Source organism: Erinaceus europaeus, chromosome 2 (assembly GCF_950295315.1).
Source record: "Erinaceus europaeus chromosome 2, mEriEur2.1, whole genome shotgun sequence".
NCBI classification, from domain to species: Eukaryota; Metazoa; Chordata; class Mammalia; order Eulipotyphla; family Erinaceidae; genus Erinaceus; species Erinaceus europaeus.
In genome coordinates, this window is record NC_080163.1 from 55,858,986 (window position 1) to 55,871,577 (window position 12,592).

At 46.5% G+C, this 12,592-nt stretch overlaps 1 protein-coding gene across 10 annotated transcripts in view; it reads left to right on the top strand.

The window, feature by feature from the left end:
• The window catches only part of ABLIM3 (actin binding LIM protein family member 3), a 154,221-nt gene extending 142,157 nt beyond the window's left edge, over positions 1-12,064 (top strand). For 9 of the 10 annotated variants that reach the window (XM_060180788.1, XM_060180819.1, XM_060180824.1 and 6 more), the window contains 4 exons: positions 484-542; positions 2,561-2,629; positions 4,333-4,413; positions 11,866-12,064. In XM_060180788.1, the coding sequence (XP_060036771.1) occupies positions 484-542; positions 2,561-2,629 (128 nt within the window). In that variant the 3' untranslated portion in view covers positions 4,333-4,413; positions 11,866-12,064. Of the gene's footprint in view, positions 1-483; positions 543-2,560; positions 2,630-4,332; positions 4,414-7,576; positions 7,717-11,865 lie in introns of those variants that run through there. The other variant, XM_060180802.1, reaches the window with a different exon arrangement.
• Positions 12,065-12,592: the final 528 nt, after the last annotated feature.

The window sequence follows — 12,592 nt, forward strand, 5'->3', positions numbered from 1 at the left end:
GACGCTGTGACTGTCACAACACAGTTCTGGTGGCAAATGTTGCATTTGGCAGTTAGTGGGTTTCTATCAGATGTCTGAAACCAGCCCTGCCCAGAGAGACAGTAAAAGCCCTAGTTACTTCCTGCCTGCCTTATCCTGAACTTGACTCTTATTCCAGGCCCTCTGTTCAGAGTCAGGGCCCTGAACCAGGACCTATGTGGAACCAGGCAAAGCTACAAGGATCCACTTGAGAGAAAGGATGATGCATTGAAGATCTGAACACTTGGGGCGGGGGGGGGGGGGGTGGGGTGGGAGGATGTCAGGGGGGCTCCCAAGACACTTAGTTTCAAGTCTGAGGAGCAGTAAGTAGGAGGGACTGGTGACTTCTGTCACCCCTTCCTACTGGGTTAGAGAAGACATGTGATAACATTTGCATCCGGATGGTCTCAGTGTGAAACCCCTGGCTAGAGGCTCCTGGTAATGACCTGGGCTCCTCTTTTGCAGATCCCCTCATCTCCAAATCTGCCTCCTTACCTGCCTACAGAAGAAACGGGCTGCACAGGGTAAGTGGGGCTTCATGTGTATGCTGACAGCCCCAACTTCATTCACTGCTGCAGTAAAAACCGGAGAAATGCCTCAGGGCAAAGGGAGGTGTTTGCTGGAAGGACTCAAAGGCCTCTGTGCTGCCCTCCCAGTGACCCTTCTATGCAAAGTGGAGCCCCATAACAGGGACTGGGAATGCCTAGTACTACTGGGTACTTAACCTGTGCGGGTTACTATGTTAAGCACTTTATTAGCTCATACCCCTTAGAAGTCATTATTAAGCCTCTTTTGGGCATGAAAATACGGAGACAGGAAGAGACAGGTGTCCTCCAACTCTCATACCCAGGCTGACAGTTCCCATAGTCCTCACCTGAGTATCTGCACCAGGTGAGGATGGGCATAGTTGATGCCTTCTGAACCGTCACCCCACCACCACCACTGCCCGGAAATGGCAAATTGGCTTATGGACTGCAAGGAAAATGGAAACCGATCTTTTAGCAAGAGGAGAGACTGTGTGGCTTAACAGGCAATGGGAGAAAGGGTAGGAGCAGTGAGGATGAGAGCTGTTTCCTGAGCACCTGCATGTCGAGAATGTTGTAGATGACAGGGGTCCTGCAGTGAATAAAGCTGTAGCTCCTGGGCTGTTCTAGATGGATAAACAGACAACCTGTACACTAACCTGGCAGGTAGAATGCAGTGGCAGAAGATAACACCAATAAAGAGAAGGGGGTGGGGACTGACAGGTGGGTACTGACAAAGGCCTGAGTGCACGACCAGGAGACACATCCATAAGGAGGCAAGTTGTTTTCCCTGTGTGTGGTCCAGGTTCGAACCCCAGCACTGCATGTGAGTGGTGCCATAGCACTGGGAGACCTCCCGTGCTGTAATGTCTCTCCCTTTCTGTGTGTCCTTATTTTATTTGTTTATTTATTTATGTATTTATTTATTTATTTCTTGCACCAGTGTTATCGCCGGGGCTCAGAGCTGTCACTATGAACCCACCACTCCCAGTGGCCATTTTTCCTTTTTTTTTTTCTTTTCTCTTCTTTCAGTTATACTTAATAGAATGGGACAGACAGAAATTGAGACAGGAAGGGACATAGGGCGAGAGAAAGATAGACACCTGTAGACCTGTTTCACTGCTCGTGAAGTTGTCCCCACAGCAGGTTGGGAGCAGGGGCTTGAACCTGGGTCCTTTTGTGTGGCGACATTATGCACTTAGCTGGGTGCACCACCGCCCAGCCCCTATTTTATTTTATTTTATTTTATTTTATTTTATTTTATTTTATTTTACCACCAGGGTTGTCACTGGGGTTTGATGCCTGTACTACAAACCTACCTCTCTCAGTGGCCTTTTTTTCTTTCTTTTATGGAACAGGGAGGAATTGAGAGGGGAAGGGAGATAGAGATAGAAATAGATACAGAGGGAAGAGAGAGACTGGACACCTGCAGCCCTGCTTCCCCACTTAAGAAGCTTTCCTCCTGAAGATAGACTTAAACTGGTGTGCCACAGTCTGGCCCCTTGATTTATTTCTTTAAGCTGAATAAAAATAATGAAAACTTTGGTGCAGGAGGTCAGCAAGGTAGCTCACCTAGAGAGTGTGCCTGCTCTATCATACACACCATCCAGGTCAGAGTCGGGCCCCCACAACACTGGGGTAAGTGTTAGTGCTGTGGTGTGTTTCCCTCTCTCCCTCTTTCTCTATCTCTCTGTGTGAAACAGTCAACCAAGAGTAGTGAAATCATGCAGGTATGAAGTACACACATGCACGTGTGTGCAAAAGAGAAATCAAGAGTTTGGGAGAGGGGCAACTTGTACTTTTAGATAGGCTGTCAGGGCAGAGAAGTAGCATCTAAGCTGAAGGACAGCAAACATGTTATTCACCTGCAAGTGGCTATGAGCCAGATGAGACTAGGATGTAATCAGGATCCCACATCCCATGGTCCCCAACCCCCACTAGAGATGAGAGAACCCTCTAGAGAGGCTGTGGCCAGCTTGCCTTAGCACCCCCTGCACCCTTCCCTGTCTCCTCTGCAGACACCCAGCGCCGACCTCTTCCACTATGACAGCATGAATGCTGTCAACTGGGGCATGCGAGGTGAGTGAGTGCATCCTTCCATCCTTGCGGGGGGGGGGGGGGGGGGGCAGGGCAGGGGGAGGACTCACAGGGACCTTGTGTGCTCTGCTCATAACTGAGCTTGACTTTGGCCAAGCAAGGGCTGAGGCTGCTGTCCCCCAAGCTGGGCTCTGGCCAAACCCCGAATTCCCACCGCCTTTCACTTCCCGTTCCTTCCTCTTTCCTCATCCTCCCTGGCCTTGGGTGATCTCCAGGCCATCTGTCCCATCTGGGTTCCATCATCAGAGCTGTGCTCCTGGAACTGCTGAGCTAGGTTGCCCGCCAACCCCCCGGGGGGGAGAGATACACTCAGAGCCAAATGTACATTACTCCCATCAGACTTCCTTGAACTGTATGCTGCCTGCTGTCTGAAAGTGGTGCTATCCCATCAGCCTTCAACAGCTTCTCAAGTCACCCAGCCATGGGGGCAGCCTGCATAGGCACACTGACCCAGAACAGGGGGCCTCACTCACAGGCACCTCCTCTCCTCCCCCCCGCCTCCTCCTCCTCCTCCACCACCACCACCACCACCTCCTCTACCTCCTCCACTGCCTCCTCCTCCTCTTTTTTCTTTTATCACTTTATTGGAGAGGGGGTAATGATTTATAGTACAGTCATTGACACACGAGTACAATTTCTCATCTTCCCACAATGTGTCTACAAAACTCTCTAATCTCCAACTTAGGTCTTCCCTTCACCATCATGCACCAGGATCCTAGAGTCCTCCCCCCATGTCCCCAGATCCCAAAGTCTCTCCCTGCCCTCCTTCCCTCAGAGTCCTTTGCTTTGGTGCAGTACACTACAACCAGTTCAAGTTTTTACTTTGTGTTTCCCCTTTCTGTCTTTGTTGTTTGAATTCTGCCTGTGAGTAAGATCAGGTTCTTTTTGTCTCTATGTTTGACATCTCAAATGACAACTCCCCTCCCCAAAGTCTTATGTCTGGCCTCATTCCCTGCCAGCCATTAGGTTAGAACCATCCCTGATTATCCTGCCCTCCCAGGGCCGTGGGGGGTGGGGAGGAAATCATCAAAGGCAGCGTCTAAAGCAGAAGCCAGTACAGTATGCAAAGCAAAGCCCACTGCGTTTCATTATATGTGTGTATCTCTCTTTTCTCTCTGCAGAGTACAAGGTAAAGAAGGTGCATACACCCTGGGAGGCTCTAGGACACTAGGGAGCCACTGCTTTTGGGACCAGCAAGAGGCTGACAGCACTGTCTATGCAGGGAAGAGAACAGAGACCAATAACCCCAAGGGTCTTCTCAAAATGGGCCCACATTTCCTGGAGCCTGCCCTATGTCTCTTATCTCTTGAAATGAAACAGATCCCCATCTTTCTAGAGCTTTGCCAGTCACCATCTATTAGACATTCACTGGGCCAGGCAGTGACATACCCAGTAAAATGCATGTGTTACCATGTACCAGGGACCTGGGTTCAAGCCCCTGGTCTCCCTACTTGCAGGGGGGAAGTTTCACAAGCAATAATATTAGGGTGCTGAGGGGTCTTGCTTTGTAGAAAAAAAGTGCCTTGAGACTCCCAAACTCCCCAGAGAGGAAAGACCCCAGCCCCTCCTCCAGACTTCACTCTCTGGCCCTTTCTGGATGGAGGAGGGAACCCAGACATAAAATGTATGTGAAAGGCATAAGCTCTTTACACTTCCCCAATCCAGAGCCTTCTCCCTGTTCCTCTCTCCTTAGATCTACCCTTATGAGCTGCTGCTGGTGACCACGAGAGGGAGGAACCGGCTGCCTAAGGACGTGGACCGGACCCGCTTAGAGGTAGGTCCACAGCCTGGGAGTTTGGAGAGTTTCCAGAAGCAGCCTGCTCTAGCCCCCGCCCAACACACACAGGCAGGAGGAATGGTGTGAAGGATGCACTGCTCCTTGAAAAAGCAGACACTCCAACCCTGTTTCCTCAGCCCGTGCCCACGCTGCCCTCTCTATCCAGTCTGCGCCTGTGGTCACAGCCATGGCAGCTGATTGGCAGAAGTGCTGGTCAAGTTTGATGCGGGCTTGTATAGAAGCTTAAGTGCTTACGCAGGGAGGATGAGGAGGCAAATCTATATGGGTTTCAACTCTGAGCCTGCCATGCCTGGCAGGCTAATTTGATCATGCGACATGTCTCTAAATCTTAGTTCTCCCCTGTAAAATCAGGAGACAGACTTCTTAAGCTTCCGTCAACTCTCAGTGTGATACAAATGAGACAATATCCATAAACCCCTCTGCATGGGGTCTGGCAGTAGACTGGGAACCCCACAAAGGTTTCATAGTTGTCATTCAGGTTAGCTTGGTAGGTACAAGCTCCCAACAAGAGGAAGGATTTGGATGAATTTTGAAGGTGGGCAGGTTTGGATAACTAACATGAGTTAAATGACAGGGAGGAGGCCACCGGTGGCACACAAAGTAGAGTGCACATATTACTGTGCCCAAGGGCCTCGGTTCAAGCTTCTTGTCCCCACCTAGAAAGGGAGAAGCTTCATGAGCAGTGGAGCAGTGATGCAAATATATAGCCTCTAGGGTTATCACTGGGACTCAGTGACTGTACTCTGAATCCACTGCTCTGGAGGCCTTTTTATTTTTTTTTTCTCCCATTCCATTCCTCTTGTTGTTGCTGCTGTTTTTGTTGATGGATAGGACAGAGAGAAATTGAGGGAGGAGGGGAAGACACAGGGGGGGAGAGAAAGACAGACACTTGCAGACCTACTTCACGTCTTGTGAAGCGACATGCCCCCCCCCGAAGGTGGGGAGCCGAGGGCTGGAACCGGGATCGTTGTACTGGTCCCTGCACTTTGTGCCATGTGTGCTTAACCCGCTACACTACCATCCTGCCCCTGCGAGTATATTTTTTACCTTCCTTCTCTCCTGCCTCTGCTTCTCTCTGTATCTATCAAATGAAAGGAAACAAATAATAAGGGGCCAGGCAGTGGTGTAACTAGTGAAGTTGCACATGTGACTGTGTGAGCCCAGGTCTCCACCTGCAGAAGCAGAGGTGGCAGAGGCGTGCAGCAGGCTACAGGTGTCTCTCTCCCTTTCTCTCCTCCTCTCTCACCCTGTTTCTCTGTCTCTATCACTAAATAAAAAAGATTTGGGGGTAGGCATTGGTGCACCTGGTTGAGCACAAGCATTACAATACTTAAAGGCCCAGGTTCAAGCCCCTTCCTGCATAGAAGTTTCACGAGCAGTAAAACTGTGCTGGTGACAGATCTCTGCATCTCTCCCTCTCTATCTCCCCATGCCTTCTCAATTTCTCTCTCTCTCTCCCCAAAAGCTAAAATAAAAAGCAATGTTTAAAAAATACTTTTTAAAAATAAGGAAAAAATAAAGGTAAAAAATGGCCACTGGATTCACTATGCAGGCACAGAGTCCCAGGATAACTCAGAAAAATAAATAGTAACAGAATGAATAATAGTAATAATAATGAACAGTGGCGACAGTATAGATAAGGCACAGAAGTGGCCTGCACATTACATTGGGTGTCCCAATGACCCAACCTACTTGCCATGGACTTCCAGTTCTTGGTCTCCTCTGAATCCCTGTAATCCTCCCTTCCACCCCATGCCTCTCCCTGTCCCTTCTTCTCCTTAGAATGTCCTTCCTTCTCACCAGCCTTCTCACTCCTTTGAGGTCCTTCCTAGTGATGCCTGCGCCCAAGAACCTGTGACAGCCTTTCCCAAAGGCTTTTATTGCTCGCCTCCTCCTCCATCCTCCTCTGGTCCTACAACCAGAGAACAGGTCAAACCCCTTTGATCCTGAAGCAGTCCCTCTGTCTGATGAAGACTCCCTGGGTCACCTCCCTGGGTCTGGACTAGGAGAAGTGTGAGGAATTGTAGGAGTGAATGTAGGCTTCTAGGAGGAGGCTTGGAGCTGATGGTGGCACACCCAGGTGAGCACACATGTTACCATGCATAAGACCAAGGTTCCAGCCCCTGGTTCCTACCTGCAGGGGGAAGCTTCATGAGTACTGGAACAGTGGTATAGGTGCCTCTGTCTCTTTTCCTCTCTATATCTCCCTCCCTCTCTATTTCTTCTCTGTCCCATTAAATAAAACACGTTATATTGTATAAGGCCCCAGGTTCAAGCCCCTCATCCCCATCTGCAAAAGGGGAAGCTTCACAACTGGTGAAGCATTACTGCAGTTATCTCTCTAGGCATCTCTATCTCCCCCTTCCCTATCAGTTTCTTTCTGCCCCTTTCAATCAATAAATAAAGTATTTAAACAAAAAAGTGGGGGTGAAAGAAATCGTGTCCATTAAGTGCAGTGGGTTCATTGTGTAGGCACCAAGTCCCAGCAATAACCCTGGTGCACACCCCCAACCCCACCCCCCCAAAAAAGTTAATTAGTATATATTTTTTAAAATAAGGAAACTCAGCATGTCTTGGGGTAAGCATATCACCCAAAAAGAGTATATACACCACTTGACACTGACTGCAGGGAAATTCACCCAGAGCAGGGGATGGGGACAATGGATGTGAGTAGGCCAGGAAGCCATGAGTCTTGCCAGCTCTGGCACGTGGGGTTAACATCTGGAAGCAATGGCACTCACTCCCCACACCCACTTTATAATGGCCTCCTTTCCTGTCTAGCAGGGGAGGTGTGTGTGTGTGTGTGTGTGTGTGTGTGTGTGTGTGTGTGTGTGTGTGTGTGTGTGTGTGTGTGTGTGTGTGTGTCTGCTGGTGCTGAAGGGGACAGCTCCTGCAGAGGCTCCATACAGCCTGTGCTCCAGGAAAGGAAATGCTTGGGAACCTGGTTCTTCCTGAAGGACCAATTACTCTTACACCCTCCAGGACATCCAGAAGGTCAGACCAGGAAATATAAACTGTCCCTAAGTGTCAGACTTGAACATTTAAAAGTGTGCAGGGAGCTTTTTGAATCCAGACCCCACCTTACACTATTGCTAATGAGCCTTCTCTGGAAAAGGATTCAAGCTTGTGTATTTCTCAGAGATTCCTGAAGATGCAACCTGCAGGAACACCCCCTGCACCATAGCAGGGAAGAAACTGAAGGAAGACTCCCTTCACTGTGTTCTCAAGGCCCACAGAGTATATACTCTGACTCATTCAATAAATATTCTTGAAAGCTTAGTCTATCTTCCAGGTACTATTCTAGGTTCCTACAACTTATCATGAACAATTCAAAGACCCCTGGAGAGCTGGGCAGTAGCACAGTGGGTTAAACACACATGGCACAAAGCACAAGGAGCAGCGTAAGGATCCCCCAGTTGAGCCCGGCCCTCCACCTGCAGGGGGTGTCTCTTCACAAGTAGTGAAGCAGGTCTGCAGGTGTCTATCTTTCCCTCTCCCTCTCTGTCTTGCCTCCTCTCTTGATTTCTCTCTGTCCTATCCAACAACAATACCAATAACAACAACAATAAAAACAAAATGGGGGAAAAAATGGCCTCTAGGAGCAATGGATTCATAATGCAGGCACCAAGCCCCAGCAATAACCCTGGAGGCAAAAAAAAAAAAAAAAACTGCCTTCTTTTTATTTTTATTTATTTTTTATTTTATTTTAATGGGAAAGAGATACCAGAGCATTGTTCAGGTCTGGTTTATGGTGGCTCTGGGGGTTGAACTTGGGACCTCAGAGCCTCAGGCATGAGTCTTTTGCATCAGCATTATGCTATCTCTTCAGTCCCAGCCCCAGGTTTATACTTGATTGTTTATAACTGAACCACTCATCTTCATTCTTCTCATTTAATTCGTCTAACCTCTCTGAAGCCCAGGAATGCTTCCCACCACCACAATTTCTATTTATGACCAATAGTGGGCTATAAGATTATAATATGATATAAGATTATAATATTACATGGCAGAGCTCCACAATGCACCTGTCACCAAAGTTTTGTGTTCCCACCCTCCCACCTCAGAAAGATAACCTCAATAGTCAGGGCCAAGCCGTGGCACACCCAGTTAAGTGCATATAGTACTAAGTACAAGGACCCACACAAGGACCCAGGTTTGAGCCCCACTCACCTCCTTTGGGAGAAAGCTTCACAAGTGGCAAAGCAGGTCTGTAGGATTCTATATTTTTCTCTCCCTCTCTATTTCCCCATCTCTCTCAATATTTCTCTTCCCTATCCAATAAAATGGAAAAAACGTCCACCAGGAGCAGTGGATTTGTAGTGCCGGCACTAAGCCCCAGAAATAAATAACCATGGAGGATGGAGATTATATATATATATATATATATCCACATATATCCATCATAGTCCAGAAATACTTTCTATGCAATTAAAAGAAGAGAAGAGCAAAAGTGACTTACTTGACAGAGATAGAGGATGGAGAAAGCAACAGAACTGAAAACAAAGTAATTCTGAACCTTCTAATTCCAAATACAGAATACTCTTACTCTTGGTCAATCCCATGAAATGACAGTGGCAATAACAATATGCTCTCAAGTCAGTGCTGGATGTCAAATTCAGGCAAATCCAGAGTGATTTAGAATAGAGCTGTCACAAGAACTTGGAGGATAAAAATCCCCAGCTATCCTTTAGAGAGAGAAAAGAAGCCTCGGTCTTTCTGTGTGTCCTACTGGTAGCACTTGGTGCAAGTTATCTACCATTTCTTTTTTGTTTTTAATTTCTTTATTGGGAAATTAATGTTTTACATTTGATAGTAAATGAAATAGTTTATACATGCATAACATTTCCCAATTTACCATATAACAATATAATACAACCCCCACTAGGTCCTCTGTCATCCTTTTTGGATCTGTATTCTCCCCTCACCCACCCCAGAGTGTTATCTACCATTTCTTTGGGAGATATCTCCAAGCCTCATAAACAAAGGTTTTTGATAATAGTACAGAAAACTAGAGAATCCACAGTAACTACCACTTGCGAACGAAAAAAAAAGAATGAGTGAGGCTAAGTGGCACTTTCCCTCTTTACCATGAAAGGAGTTGGGAAGCGAGCAGATTACTTCTCAGCACTCATTTAAGTAGAATGAAAACAAATAGAGATGAGAAAGGAAGCAGGTGCTAGGTGGGCGAGACGTCTCGTAGGGAGTCTAACAGCCAAACGTGATGCATGAACACTGTTCAAATCTTTACTAATAAGCACCAACTAGAAAAGTTGTTTTTGAGACAGTGAGGGAAATTTCATTGTTGGGCGGGTACTAGGTAAGTCTGAACAATTACTGCCCGTTCTTAGGTTTGCTGGTTGCATTGTTGAGGGAACTCTTCAGTATGTTTTGAGATGCACACTTCAGTAATTAGGAGTGAATGGGCCCAATGTCTGAAGTTTGCTGTGAAATAGAACTGCAAAAGAAATAAATGAAGTGTATGTGGTAAACTCTTGAAAGCTATTGAACCTGGAGAATGGGCATCTGGGTGCATTGTGATATGTTCTCTTTGTTGTCTTTTTTTTTAAGTTTTTCAGAATAGTAGAATAAAGCCTTTTGTGTGACCATTATGCTATCTTCCCTGCTCTCTATCTTGTTTGTAACTGCAGATAGCTAATTGTTCCCTCTACTCATGTTTTAAAAATAAAGGTAAGCCTCCCAGAGGGATAGAAAATGGGGATGCTTTCAGTAGAGGGGATGGGATATGGCATGCTGGTGGTGGGAGTTGTGTGAATTGTGCCCCTCTTATTATTCCACAGTCTTGTCTATCAGTACCAAGTCACTAATAATAAAAAAGAGAGAGAGGCTGAAAAATAAGAAAACACAAGGCAGAATTTGGACAGCGTTTGGTGTGTTGCACCAAAGTAAAAGACTCTGGGGTGGAGAGGAGGGTTCAGGTCCTGGAACACGATGGCAGAGGAGGACCTCGTGGGGGATGAACTGTTATATGAAAGCTGAGAAATGTTACACATGTATTAACTACTGTATTTTATTGTCAACTGTAAACCATTAATCCCCCAATAAAGAAAATATATATATTAGAAAAAATAAAGGTAAGGAGCCAAGTGGTGGCTAAATGTCATTAATATTGAGGGCTGGGGAAACAGCATAATGGTTACGCAAAAGATGTTCATGCCTGAGGCAATAGAGGTCCCAGGTTCAGTCCCTAGCAGCATTATAAGCCAGAGCTGAGCAGTAAAATAAAATAATATAAAACAGTCCATTAGAAGTGAAAAGTGAGTGGTCCGGGAGGTGGCGCAGTGGTTAAGGAACTAGACTCTCAAGCGTGAGGGCCAGAGTTCAGTCCCCGGCAGCACATGTACCAGAGTGATGTCTGGCCCTTTCTCTCTCTCCTTCTATCTTTCTCATTAATAAAATAAATAAAATCTTTAAAAAAAAAAAAAAAAAGAAGTGAAAAGTGAGCTCAAAGTCCCCACCAGTCTATGGTGTCCATCAAAAGTTACTTTTGCTTGTAATTCTGGAAGTATGATCAAAACATCAGTTCACAGAATCAACAGCAAGCAGGCTGATGATTGCGTGGCTGTGTGCATACTTCCCACTGGGTCTCCTTCAACATTTCATGAACTAATTTAATTGCTACCAAAAGTTCATCTTCGTGAACCCATTTTTTTAGACAGAATGTAGTTCATATATCTCTATTTAAATGTCATCTTAAATTTTCCTTGGAAAATATTCAGACCTCCAAAATCATTTTAAGAATAATACAAAGATGCATCTACCTTCACTAGCATTTTGCCACATTTTAAGTGTCATGTATGTTTAATGCTTAAAGCTTTGGGCAATATATCAACTGTGAAGACTGATTTAAACATTGACAAGGGAAGGGGCAGGGTGGGGAAACATTCTTAGAATGCTGGACAGTGATTCCTTATATGTCATAGTTGTTTTCATACGGGAATGAGATGGAAGGATATTCCCTTAGGGGGAAATATAGGAACAATGATTTTTTTTTTTAATTGATTGATCTCAACCTTCAGACCAACAGTTATAAGAGAAAAAACACTTTCTAGTCTTGGGCATGCAACTTTTCCCTCCCCAAGGAGAGAAGGACAACATTCATACACTCCCACTCCAGGGTCCAGAATGCAGTCAGCCATCCACAAGGGGACCTTGAGGCTACTTAGAGAGCCAAAGGTGGCACCCTAATCTTGGGAGGTAAGAGTGAGGCTACCTGTTCTCTCAGAACAGCTCCAGAGGCCCCTCCAAGGAAACGTTCCTTCATACCCCAATTCATTCAGTGTCTAGCCTGCATCACCCCAGGTCAGACACTACCAGGCACAGGGTGCCCAAAGAGAACAGACAGTGACTGATCCTGCCTCCCCTCACTTCCAGTTTCCATCTCATGTCCTCAAATTGTCCTCCTTTCAGCGCCATCTATCGCAGGAGGAGTTCTACCAGGTCTTCGGCATGACCATCTCCGAGTTTGATCGGCTGGCCCTCTGGAAGAGGAATGAACTGAAGAAACAAGCCCGGCTCTTCTAGAGTCTCTCTAAATATACATATATATATACATATATATATATATATATATATATGCATTTATATAAAGATATATGTCAGATCTCTATACTGAAGCTCGGTAGAATCCTCTCTTATGTCACTGGGCCATGCTGCCTGCCACGAGACTTGCTTATCTGTACTGTCAGGCCAGCCCACACCCTCAAGGTATTTTTATGCTCCTTATTTTTTCCTCTTTTCTAAGTGCTGGGGTCTGGGAAGGGATTTGAGAGGACTCCCATTCTTTGACTAGGGGGGTCCTTTTTCTACCGAAACATCTATTCTAACTTGAGTCCCCCAGGGCCCAACTCCCATACCTAAGGGAAGGGCCTGAAGCAGTCTCCCTTCTCTCTGCTTTGTGGCAATTTCCCTCTGTCCCTAGGGCAGATGGGGACAACATAGCTGTTACCTTATTGGCCCCAGGAGGGAGCCTTCCAAAGTCATAGAAGACTTTTGACAGCCCCATGAAGAATCTTCTTATCACCCGCTCCCCCCAATTTTGAGTCAGGTGCCCTCTGGAGGGTGTCCCAGCTTGAAGGGAGGAACCCAGATCTCTTCGCTAGAGTCATAAACAGAAATGGGCAGGGCCTCTTCAAAG